General features: G+C 37.7%; 1 protein-coding gene across 1 annotated transcript in view; it reads left to right on the plus strand.

Annotated features, from left to right (window-relative positions):
- The first annotated feature begins 1,013 nt into the window (after positions 1–1,013).
- Positions 1,014–11,885, plus strand: part of WTAP (Wilms tumor 1 associated protein) — a 19,915-nt gene continuing 9,043 nt past the window's right edge. The window contains exons 1-4 of the mRNA XM_006757692.2: positions 1,014–1,051; positions 5,811–5,866; positions 8,571–8,629; positions 9,882–10,009. Coding sequence (XP_006757755.1) covers positions 1,022–1,051; positions 5,811–5,866; positions 8,571–8,629; positions 9,882–10,009 — 273 coding nt within the window. The 5' untranslated portion in view covers positions 1,014–1,021. The remainder of the gene's footprint in view (positions 1,052–5,810; positions 5,867–8,570; positions 8,630–9,881; positions 10,010–11,885) is intronic.

Here is an 11,885-nt window from a genome sequence, read left to right on the forward strand (position 1 = left end):
GTGGTCAATGCGTTCCCACAGGGGGAGGGCTGCTCGGCCAGAAGCCAGCCTCACAGCTGGCGAGTGGCGGGAGCCTCTCCCACTTTTGTGGCAAGCGGACATCCCCAGAGGGGTCCTGGACTGTGAGAGGGTGCAGGCTGGGCTGAGGGACATTCATCCTCCTCCTCTCCCCTCACCATCACCCAGTGCATGAATGTCATGCACCGGGACTCTAGTACTATTATAAATGATACCTAGCAATAAGTTTAAATTAGCTTGCCTCCTTGTTAAATTTGAATATTGGGACATAACCAGAAGTATTTTCAGTAAGCATATAAAGCTAATGAGAATAGTTCTTCAATTTATCTTTTGCAACAAGAGTAAGTGAATTTTGTATAAATTTATATGAAGAAACATTTTGAGATACAAATTATTGTGACGTGATTAGTGTAGGAATATTTTTATTAAGGTGTATATATTATATGTAAGCATTGTACAGTAGTGAATTATGGCAATGATAGCTTCTACCTTAACCATAATGCTGTAAAAGAAAAGGCTTGGCAACTGGTCCTACTCTTCTATATCAATTCAGCAAGATGCCTGGGATACTGCCTGAGGTCAATATCTGACTTCAGCACAAAGTTGTCACTTCTGCAAGATTTGTCTTTCACAGGGCAGTTGTAAGAATGCATTGAAAAATTATCTCTCAATCCTTTATGGCAACATCAAAAAGAACAACTTTTTTATAAAAATTTTTTAAAATAACCTAATAGTTGCAATATAATGTAATAGTAATGCTAATGTAAGATGTTAACTTGAGAGACTGAGTGTGGCAATTTCAGGAACCCTGTAATATTTTTGCAACTGTTCTGTAAATCTAAAACAAAAGATTTATTTAAATTCAAAAGAACCCTTAATGATTTGGTCATAATTGAGTTCACTAATAAATTGGTTTGAAAAGGCCAGTATTTTTTGTTCCTACTTTCAATGGAAAAAAAATCAATTGAACCTCCTCTCTCTATCCCTTTTTCTAGGATTCAAGATGACCAACGAGGAACCTCTTCCCAAAAAGGTGTGTTTTTCCAGCAGTTTTTAAGCATTTTATTCACACACACACACACACACACACACACACACACACACACTATCTCGAGTGTTTGTTTAATGTTCACTCCTTTGCCTATGATAATAATAGCATCATGGGTATATAATGTACTATAAGTTAACTTCTTTTTTCCTAATTTAAATTCCTTTGATTGTAATGTAAATTTACTTTTATATGTTTCAAAAAAAGGTTATAACTGTTTAGTTCTTAGGTTCTACCTTTTCCTCTGGTCTCATTATCCCCCTGTTCTGTATTCTTATTAGTTCAGTATAGTCAATATTTTATACACACACACACACGCACACACGCACACACGCACACAGTTACAAAGAAGTAATAATAAAATTTCGGACATTTCTCGTAGCAATATTTTTTCTGATATATCTCCTCAGGCAAGGGAGACAAAAGGAAAAAAATAAACAAATGGGACTACATCAAACTAAAAAGATTTTACACAGCAATGGAAACCATCAGCAAAGTGAGAAAACAACCCACTAAATGGGAAAACATATTCACCAATACATCTGATAAGGGGTTAATATCCAAAATTTATAAAGAACTTATAAAACTCAATACAAAAAAAATTTTTTTAAATGAGCAGAAAACCTGAATAGACGTGTCTTTAAATAAGACATTCAGATGGTCAGTAGAAAAATGAAAAGATGCTCAATGTTACTAATCAGAGAGATGCAAATTAAAACCACAATGAGATATCACTTCACACCTGTCAGAATGGCTATCATCAATAAATCACAAGCAGCAAGTCTTGGCTAGGATGTGGAGAAAAGGGAACTCTCATGCACTGTTGGTGGATATGCAAATTGGTGCAGCTACTGTGAGAAGCAGTATGGAGTTACCTAAAAAATTAAAGATGGAACTGCCTTATGACCCAGAGATTCTTCCTCTGGGAATTTATCTGAAGAAACCCGAAACACTAATTGAAAGACTATATGCACCCCTATGTTCATTGCAGCATTATTTACAATAGCCAAGATTTGGAAGCAGCCCAAGTGTCCATAGATGAGTGGATAAAAAAGCCGTGGTACATTTACACAGTGGAATACTACTAGGCATTAAAAAAAGAAGGAAATCTTACCTTTTGTGACAGCATGGATGGACCTGGAGAGCATTATGCTAAGTGAAATAGGCCTTTCAGAGAAAGACAAGTATCGGATGATTGCATTCTTGTGGAATCTAATCAACAGAATGAATTAAGCAAAATAAAGACAGACTCAGAGGAGGCTGACAGCTGTTGAAGGGGTGGTATGGGCAGGTGGAAGGATTGAGGGGGAAAAAACTCATGGATACAGACAATAGTATAGTGATTGGTGGGGAAGGTGTAGGGTATATGGGGTGATAAATGGTGATGGAAGGAGACTTGACTTGGCTTGGTGAACACAGTACAGTGTACAGATGATGTGTGACAATGTGCACCTGAAACCCGTATGATTTTGTTAACCAGTGTCCATCTGTAATGATGGAGTTGAAAGGAGGAAAAAGAAATAGTGGAGATGGGACTTTATATTCTAGTTGTTAGCTTGCCTTGGTATAGAGCACAAAGTCAGATATGTGCCAGAGCATTAAATCGTACTTTGTTTTATTAAAAAAAGTAACATTTCTAAGAGGAATTTATAATTCAATTTGGGAAAGCAGGATATAAGTGTATGTTAGAAAGGAAACTATAGTATAGCCATAATTTTTTTAAAATATATTTTTATTGATTTCAGAGAGGAAGGGAGAGAGAGAAAGAAACATCAGTGATGTCAGAGACTCACTGATTAGTTGCCTCCTGCATGCCCCCTACTGGGGATTGAGCCTGCACCTTGGCATGTGCCCTGACTGAGAATCGAACCGGGGCCCCTTCAGTCCATAGTCTGATGCTCTATCCTCTGAGCCAAATTGGCTAGGACTATAGCCATAATTTTATACTAGAGTAGAAGAGGTACCTCACATTTATAATCATTTGGTATAGAGAAAACAATATTCCTCAATTTACGAAGTAATTTCAGCTAGCTAGACCAGTAGTTGGCAAACTGCAGCTCACGAGCCACATGTGGCTCTTTGGCCCCTTGAGTGGCCACGAAGTTTCAATCACACTGTACGTGCACATCCGCACGTGGTATTTTGTGGAAGAGCCACACTCAAGGGGCCGCAGTTTGCCGACCACTGAGCTAGACTATTATCCCCATTTTTTAAAACTTTATCTATATGTATATATAAAAGGCTAATATGTAAAGTGTCTCCTTGGGAGTTCAACTGGGAGTTTGATAACTCACTATGATGTGCACTGACCACCAGGGGGCGGTGCAGAATGGAGGAAGACCCTGGCCCCAGCCAGAAGGCTCTGATGGGCCCTGATTGCTGGCCAGGCCTAGGGACCCTACCTGTGCATGAATTTCGTGCACTGGGCCTCTGGTTTTGAAATAATTATTGATTCACAAAATGTTGCAAAGAAATGTGCTGAGATGTTCTATACACTCTTCCTCCAGCCTCCTTCAAGGTTGACATCTTGCATAACATCAAAACCAGGAACTCAACACAGAGCTTTTTTTTTTTTTTTTTTTAATATATTTTATTGATTTTTTACAGAGAGGAAGGGAGAGAGAGAGTCAGAAACATCGATGAGAGAGAAACATCGATCAGCGCCTCCTGCACACCCCCCACTGGGGATGTGCCCGCAACCCAGGTACATGCCCCTGACCGGAATCGAACCCGGGACCCTTTAGTCCGCAGGCCGATGCTCTATCCACTGAGCCAAACCGGTTTCAGCAACACAGAGCTTATTGATACAATCCACAGAGCTTATTCAGATTTCACAGGTTATATATGCAGAGAGTGCGTATGTGTGTCTATGTAGTTTTATCTCACATAACTTAGTATTACCAACACTACAACCAGATTAGCTAACTAACTCATCACCTCAGGCTTCCCTTGTGTCATTTCTTGATAGCCATATCCATTCCCTCCTTCTCAATCCCCAACACCTGGCAAACATTAAGCAGTTTTCTATAATTACTACTTTTAGAAATGTGTATAAATGAAATCATGCAGTATATGTATCCTTTTGAGATTTTTTCCCCCCAGTATAATTTTCCTTGAGGCTTATCCAAATTGCTCATGTCTGTTTCTTTTTAGTATCACATGGTGTGGATGTATCATAATTTAATTATTCACCTGTTGAAGTATGGGTAGTTTCCACGTTTTGGCTTTTGCAAATAAAGCTGTACATTCATGTACAAGTTTCTGTGTGAAAATACATTTTCATTTCTTTGGGATATGTGCTTAAGAGTTCAAATGCTGGGTTGTCTAGCACATCTATTTTTAGTTTTATTTATTTTTTTAAAATATATTTTATTGGTTGATTTATTTTTTTTAATATATATTTTATTGATTTTTTACAGAGAGGAAGGGAGAGAGATAGTCAGAAACATCGATGAGAGAGAAACATCGATCAGCCGCCTCCTGCACATCTCCTACTGGGGATGTGCCCGCAACCCAGGTACATGCCCTTGACCGGAATCGAACCTGGGACCCTTCAGTCCGCAGGCCGACGCTCTATCCACTGAGCCAAACCGGTTTGGGCTATTTTTAGTTTTAAAAGGAACCACAAAACTGTTTTTCAGAGCAGCCATACCATTTTACATCCTCACCAGCAATCGTATTCTGCATCTTTACCTACCATTTGGAGTTGTTACCACAATCTTTTATTTAGCCATTTTAATAGGTGTCTAATGATAGCTCATTGGGGTTTTAATTTGCATGTCCCTAATAATGATGCGCATCTATATACATAAAAGGTTAATATGCAAAGTGTCACCTAGGGAATTCAACTGGGAGACCGGGAGTTCAATAGCACGCTATGATGTGCGCTGACCACCAGGGGGCAGCGCGGAACAAAGGAAGGCCCTGGCTGGCAGCTGGAAGGCCCTGATTGCTGGCCAGGCCTAGGGACCCTATCCATGCATGAATTTTGTGCACCGAGCCTCTCGTTTTAAAGATAAATGGTTTACTTTTTTAAAACTACTTTACAATAAGAGTTATGTGTGTGTTTTTTAAGTATAGTATACTAGAGACCTGGTGCACGAATTTGTGCACTGGTGGGGTCCTGCTAGCTGCCCCGATTGGGGCCAATCAGAGAGGGCCGGCCAGGTGGAGGGGACACAGGAGGTTGGCTGGTCAGGCCCACCTGGGTGGTTGGCGGGCAGCCCTGCCCCCTGGTCGAACTTCCAGTCGAGGGGACAATTGGCATATTAGCCTTTTATTATATAGGATACTGAACCATTTCTAAGTCTCAGGCTTAGAGATGTTTCATATGTCTCAGTATAGTGCTCCTTTTGGAAGGGCTTTGAATGTCTTAGTGCAGCAGTTCTCAACCTGTGGGTCGCGACCCCTTTGGTGGTCGAACGACCCTTTCACAGGGGTCGCCTAAGACCATCCTGCATATCAGATATTTACATTACGATTCATCACAGTAGCAACATTACAGTTATGAAGTAGCAACGAAAATAATTTTATGGTTGGTTCACAACATGAGGAACTGTATTTAAAGGGCCAGAAGGTTGAGAACTACTGTCTTAGTGATAAAGGGATTCCTATTAGAAACCAGCGCTTGAGGCATTAGACATTATCCTATCTTCATAAAATATGAAAAGTGTAAGCAACAGTGGTATGTACATTTAAAATGTTTAGGAAAAGCACCCAGTTCATATTTCAATTCTTTTTATAGGTTCGACTGAGTGAGACAGACTTCAAAGTTATGGCACGAGATGAGTTAATTTTAAGGTAAAATGTTCTTTTATTTTTCAAAATATAAAAATATTTTTATAGAGCATTATATTGTAATTCTATACTATAAAGTTTTTGTCTGTTAGGTATTTTATTTTTAATGTGCATACATATTCAAATCATTTAATGTACTTTTGAAATGTGTTTTTTACGGCCTGTTTCTTTATTATATAATCATTGAGGAAAGCATAACACTTTAAAGATCTAAAGCACTAGTTTGGGTAACTTCTAGACTAATAGGTAAACTGAATTTTTTCCTTGCAAAAATTAGGTTAATGTAGTTATTCCTTTCCTGTTTAATATGCGAAAAAGTTATAGTCCTAAAGGATATGTTTTCAGTTATGGAAGAAATACATTATTTACTAATGAAGTCAAGTTACTCTTTCTTCTAAGGAACCTTAGTCGGCTCACTTAACTCTATATCCTTCATTTTCTCATCTTGGAGTTAAAGGAGTTGGATTAAATTACTTTTAACAGTTACTTCCAGCTCTGATTTTCTGGGGTTATCTTATAATTGTCTTGCAAAAATAGATTGAGAAATGCAGCATTATGGTATTCATTCTTTTAAATGCAAGAAATCAGAAAAAGAATCGCATGTTTTGTGTTTTGTAACTTAAATATATTCTTTCTGCATTTTATTACTATGGTTGATAAGTTTTCACATGACATTTTTAGGTAAAAATAAAAGAATATTTTTTAGGGTCATTGAACTTTCTCTAGAAATTTGACAGAATTTTTACTTGAAGGACTAAATAAATTTAATCAGCTAGAGTAGAGAGAAAAGGTGTTTTGTAAGATAGACACAGGTTACTCCTTCTATTGTTTCCTAGAGTCTGATAGTTTCCCACTCGTTCTACTTACTCTTTTGTGGACTTCTCTTTATCTTCCTTTGCATAATTTCATGCATAGGACACTTTTTCCATTGCATACCCTTTATTTTCCTCCACGTAAATTTTGAATCCTTCGTATTCTAAAACACTCTTGTCCTTCCCTGCTGCAGTAGGCACTTGCTTATGATATACTGCCACTCACCTGTTGTTCTCTTTGTACCCCTGATATGAGACAGTCCTTGCCTTTTATCCTTTCTTAGATAATTCCTCTGGTTAGTATGTGCAGTCTTTTTCTTGATTTAATTGAGTGTGTGTGTCGGGGGGGGATATTCTTGAGGTCAGATTAAGTTCTTTCTTTAGGGAATTCTCATGAGTTTTTCCCTCATTAATTCTCTTGGTGATTTTAAATCAACTGTTACTTATTTAACTAGTCTGTACTTTTTGGCTTCTTGATAAGGATGTTTTTGTTGACTTTTTTATATTTTTCTATTCTTCTAAAACAAATAGTTCTTATATTGCCTCCACAAGAGACCTTTATTGATCCCCAAATATTGAATACACTTGATTTGTACCCTAGGTTGTCTTGGCCATAAAAATAACACGCTCTTGGCTGAACAGTAGTCTTTATATGGAAGGTAGATTAGCTTGGTATTTTTTGGTCATTGTGTTGTAATAGTAAATCTTATAGCTGACCTGTCAAAGTTTTTAAAATTATAAAAATATTTTCTAAAATTAAATTTTGATTAGCTGCAACTAAAGAGTGACTTGAAAACATAGCTCTTCAGTAAGCAAGACAGCGACATTCAGGGCAGGTTACGCTTGCATTAGCAGTTGCTTAAACATATGACTGGGAAAAGCTTTGTTGTTTATGTGCAATCATTGCAAGAGCAGCTAATATAAGCCTATGTTTTGTGGGTAGGGGGATATAATGAGGAAGAAAGGCCTTCTTATACTCTGACAGTATATAGCATTTATGCAAGTTGATACAGCTTTACAAATAGACTGGAAAAGTAGTGTTTTCTCTCCCTCTTTTGTTTTTACAAGTAAAATAAATATTATTTTTGAGAGAGTCACATGGTATTTTCACAAAAGAGCCAAGATAACCTGCAGCCTCTTATAATTAGGCATATTTTATACTAGAGGCCCAGTGCACGAATTCGTGCTCCAGTGGGATCCCTCGGCCTGGCCTGTGGGATCGGGCCGAAACCAGGTCTCTGACATCCCCCGAGGGGTCCCGGATCACAACAGGGCTCAGGCCAGGCCAAGGGACCCCACTGGTGCAGTTGGTGCCGGGGAGGGACACGGAAGGGTTCCAGGGCGTTTCTGGCCTATCTTGCGCAGTCCTGCTCAGTCCCAATCAGCCGGTCCCCAGCAGCAAGCTAACCTACTGGTCAGAGCATCTGCCCCCTGGTGGTCAGTGCACATCATTGAATGGTTGAGCATCCTTAGCATATTAGACTTTTATTATATCAGATCCCTTTTGTTTGTGGTGGAAAGCAAATCTGAAAGTCGTTGTAGGTTTTTTACTCAGCTTCCATTATTCAGGCATTGAGCTGAACATAAGTGATACAAAGTCTTAATATGGTGTGTGATCTGACCCAGAGACACACACTTGGTAAGTTCTCAGGAGAAAACACTTCTCTCTGTGTTTCCTTTTACATAGTTCCATTAAGTTGAGAAGGAATAATGAAGTTACTCATTTATTATTGGTTAAACTAGATTTATAATTATCTCAAAATGGAAGAGACCTTAAAAATCATGCAGTGGAATTCTTGGTGTTAAATTTATAAGTTTACAGATGTGACTTTTTTTAGTTTCTTAATAAAGCAATTTCAATTCAACAACTAATAACGAATTTATTTTTGTACTAGATGGAAACAGTATGAAGCATATGTGCAAGCTTTGGAGGGCAAGTACACAGATCTGAACTGTAAGTTTGAGTTGTAGCTTCCTAAAGACCATGCAAATATCTCTTTTTAGATTGTTATAGACATTCAGAATAATTGGTTTTGCTAAGCAAATGTAATTTTTATTCAAACATTAAAGAACTATGGGCACTATATTGGGTGCTAGGAAATAGGTGAATGACACATGATCTCTCTTCTTGGGGAGTTCCCAGTCATTGGGAAAGACTGACATGCAATAATATAATAGCATGACTATTTTAGCAGAATTATGTACAAAATTCTGAGAGAATATGGATAGGGAAACTCACAACTACTTTACACTTTCCTAGATCTGTCCCTAACACCTTCCACAGAGGAATTTGAATTAAAGCATGAGTTATTAGTCTAGGTATGCACAAAAAACTAGTAATACATTTATTTAAATTGTAACTTAAATCATAAAAATAGGATATGGCTATATTTTTTACAGATTTTTCAAAATCTAAAAATACCAACAAAGTTTATAATATCAAACCTTTTTAGTCTGTCACTTTTCATTGAGAGTAACATTATTTGTGAGTATAAGAACCAATATTATGCCCAACCGGTGTGGCTCAGTGGTTGAGTGTCAACCCATGAACCAAGATATCACTGTCTGGGCACATACCCGGGTTTCAGGCTTGATCCCCAGTAGGAGGCTTGTAGGAGGCAGCCAATCAATGCTGCTTTCTCATCATTGATGTTTCTCTCTCTCCCTCTCCCTTCCTCTCTCTCAAAAATCAATAAAAACATATTAAAAATAAATAAAAACCAATATTGTTTTCCAAGCCCAGAAAGCTTAGTACCCTGAAATTTCAGTTATTAAAACTATATTATAATCCATAGATGTTATGAACATTATGAAAACTTGATGTAATAATTGTACAGTTATAGACATGTTTATTATATTGAATAGGTTAAAATCAGTCCTAACCAGGACTCTGAATACTGTATAATATAAGCAAATACAAAAGTTTCCTGTGTGAAGTTGAAGCAGATTAGACTGTAACAACGTAATTCCATCTAATATTAGGTGGCTTTGGACCACTATAGTACCATTATCTCCTAAAAGAGCACTGTGCTTGGGAACAAACTTCCTTGTTCTAAAAGTAAAGAGAGGAACTAAAGACTTGGTGAATTTTTCACCCTGGTTTTTATTATCCTGACAAAGACAATCAGAACTTTCATTTCATTAGTTCCGTTTGGTTTTGAAATTGTATTTCATGTTTTGAAAAAAAATTTTTTTTAAATCATCAGCTAATGATGTAACTGGCTTAAGGGAGTCGGAAGAAAAACTAAAGCAACAACAACAAGAGTCCGCACGAAGGGAAAACATCCTTGTAATGCGACTAGCAACCAAGGAGCAAGAGATGCAAGAGTGTACTGTAAGTATTTCAAATGCTTTAACTCTCTGAGGAATTGGTTTTTAGTCCACATCATCACATGTGTTAATTAGTACTTAGCTAATTCTATATACTTAATAATAAGTATAAAGTCACATTTTGCTAGTTAGATATGCTTTGAGATATAAATAGCAAAATGTAAATTTTCAATAGATAGTCTGTCATCATTGGACTTAAAATAGGTTTGTGCTCTGGCTGGGTAGCTCGTCGACGTTGGTTAGAGCATCATCCCAATACATGGGTTTCATCCCCTGCTCGGCACATACAAGAATCAATCAGTGGCCCAGTTGTAGTGGCTCAGTGGTTGAGCATTGACCTGTGAATCGGGGTCACGATTCTTCTATTCCCAGTCAGGATACATGCCCAGGTTACAGGCTCATTCCCCAATAAGGGGCATGCAGAAGGCAGCCAGTCGATGATTTTTCATCATTGACGTTTCTCCCTTCCTCTCTGAAATCAATAAAGATATATATATTTTTAAAAAGAATCAACCATCTGATTGGTTTCTTCTCTTTACCCCTCGATGTGTCAGCAACTTCTACCACATTTTCTTTTTCATTATTGCAGCTTTCACTTGTATCATGTCTACATAGATCTAAAATGTAGTGACATATTTGATGTTTTAGCTGTGGTTGAATTTAGATTCAATTTTATGCTGTCTTAAACAGTGTTAGCCTTTTTTTAAATTTAGTGTTGGTATATGTAAGTTATACTAAGTAGAGGAAGCTCTGTCACTGTTTCTAATTTTAAAATCTGAACTTTTCTTGAATTTTATGTAATCTCCATTCGACACATTTATAAAAATCTAATATATAAGGCAATATTCTGGTCACTGGGGACTAATGTTGGGCACAGTCCTATTTCTTCTCTCATTCTTTTACTTCCTTTGCAGAGATTGTCTACATTTCCACAAAAGTCTCTTGTCCCTCTTCACTTTTTCAAAATGACTCTTCACCTGTCACTTTGCTTAAGAAAACAGTAGCCTTTGTCATTTTCTCTACCTACTCATCACTTTTTCTCCTATTGTTTCCATCTTCACTACCACTCATTTTTCCCCCTTTAAGGTCACTAACTAATGCATTAAATTTCTTTTTCTCAGTACTCATGCCTTCACTTTCTGTATTTTCAACTATTAAACCATCCTCACCTTTGGCCATTGGTTTCAAGAAGTCTCATCAATAGTTTGAATATTATTGTTTTCTTCCTATGTAACACACTCCTCCAACAAAAATTTTTTTCTCTCTTATGATTTTCATGTCTAATGAAGTGGGCAGTGCATCTCAGTTGCCCAGTCTCAAAATTATTTAATTATTTCCTTTTTCTGATAGTTAGGATTCTAGATTCTACCATTTACTCATTTAATAATTTCAGTTCTCCCTGTTTGCATGGCATTGTGTTAAGATGCTTACCCATGCAAAGGATAAATCTTATTTCCAGTGCTAACACCTGGATAGATAGTGTGTGTAGCTAGAGTAAAAATGGGTAGTTATGGTAATACCTCATAACACCTGTGTGTTTTGAACCCTCTCTTCCTGAGTCTTCTTGTTCTCCTAGTTCAGGTATATCTCACCATTTGCTTTAGACCAGCAGTCGCCAACCTTTGGGACCTCATGGACCGCCAGTGGTCAGCAGACCACCGGTTGGCGACTACTGCTTTAGACAGACAATACGTGCTGCTGGTTCCTTTATGATTCTTCAGCTATCATATATACACTGGCAGTTTGAACGTTCATGCCTGATCAAGCCTTTGTTGATGCCCCATCACTCTTGTCTTTTTCAACCTAGATTTCAAGGTTATCTCAACTAGAGCCTAACCTTCCCAGCCACATTTTTATAGCTCTCCCCTGCACAGGCCTGC

This window comes from Myotis davidii, unplaced genomic scaffold (genome assembly GCF_000327345.1).
Source record: "Myotis davidii unplaced genomic scaffold, ASM32734v1 scaffold1494, whole genome shotgun sequence".
Classification (NCBI taxonomy): domain Eukaryota; kingdom Metazoa; phylum Chordata; class Mammalia; order Chiroptera; family Vespertilionidae; genus Myotis; species Myotis davidii.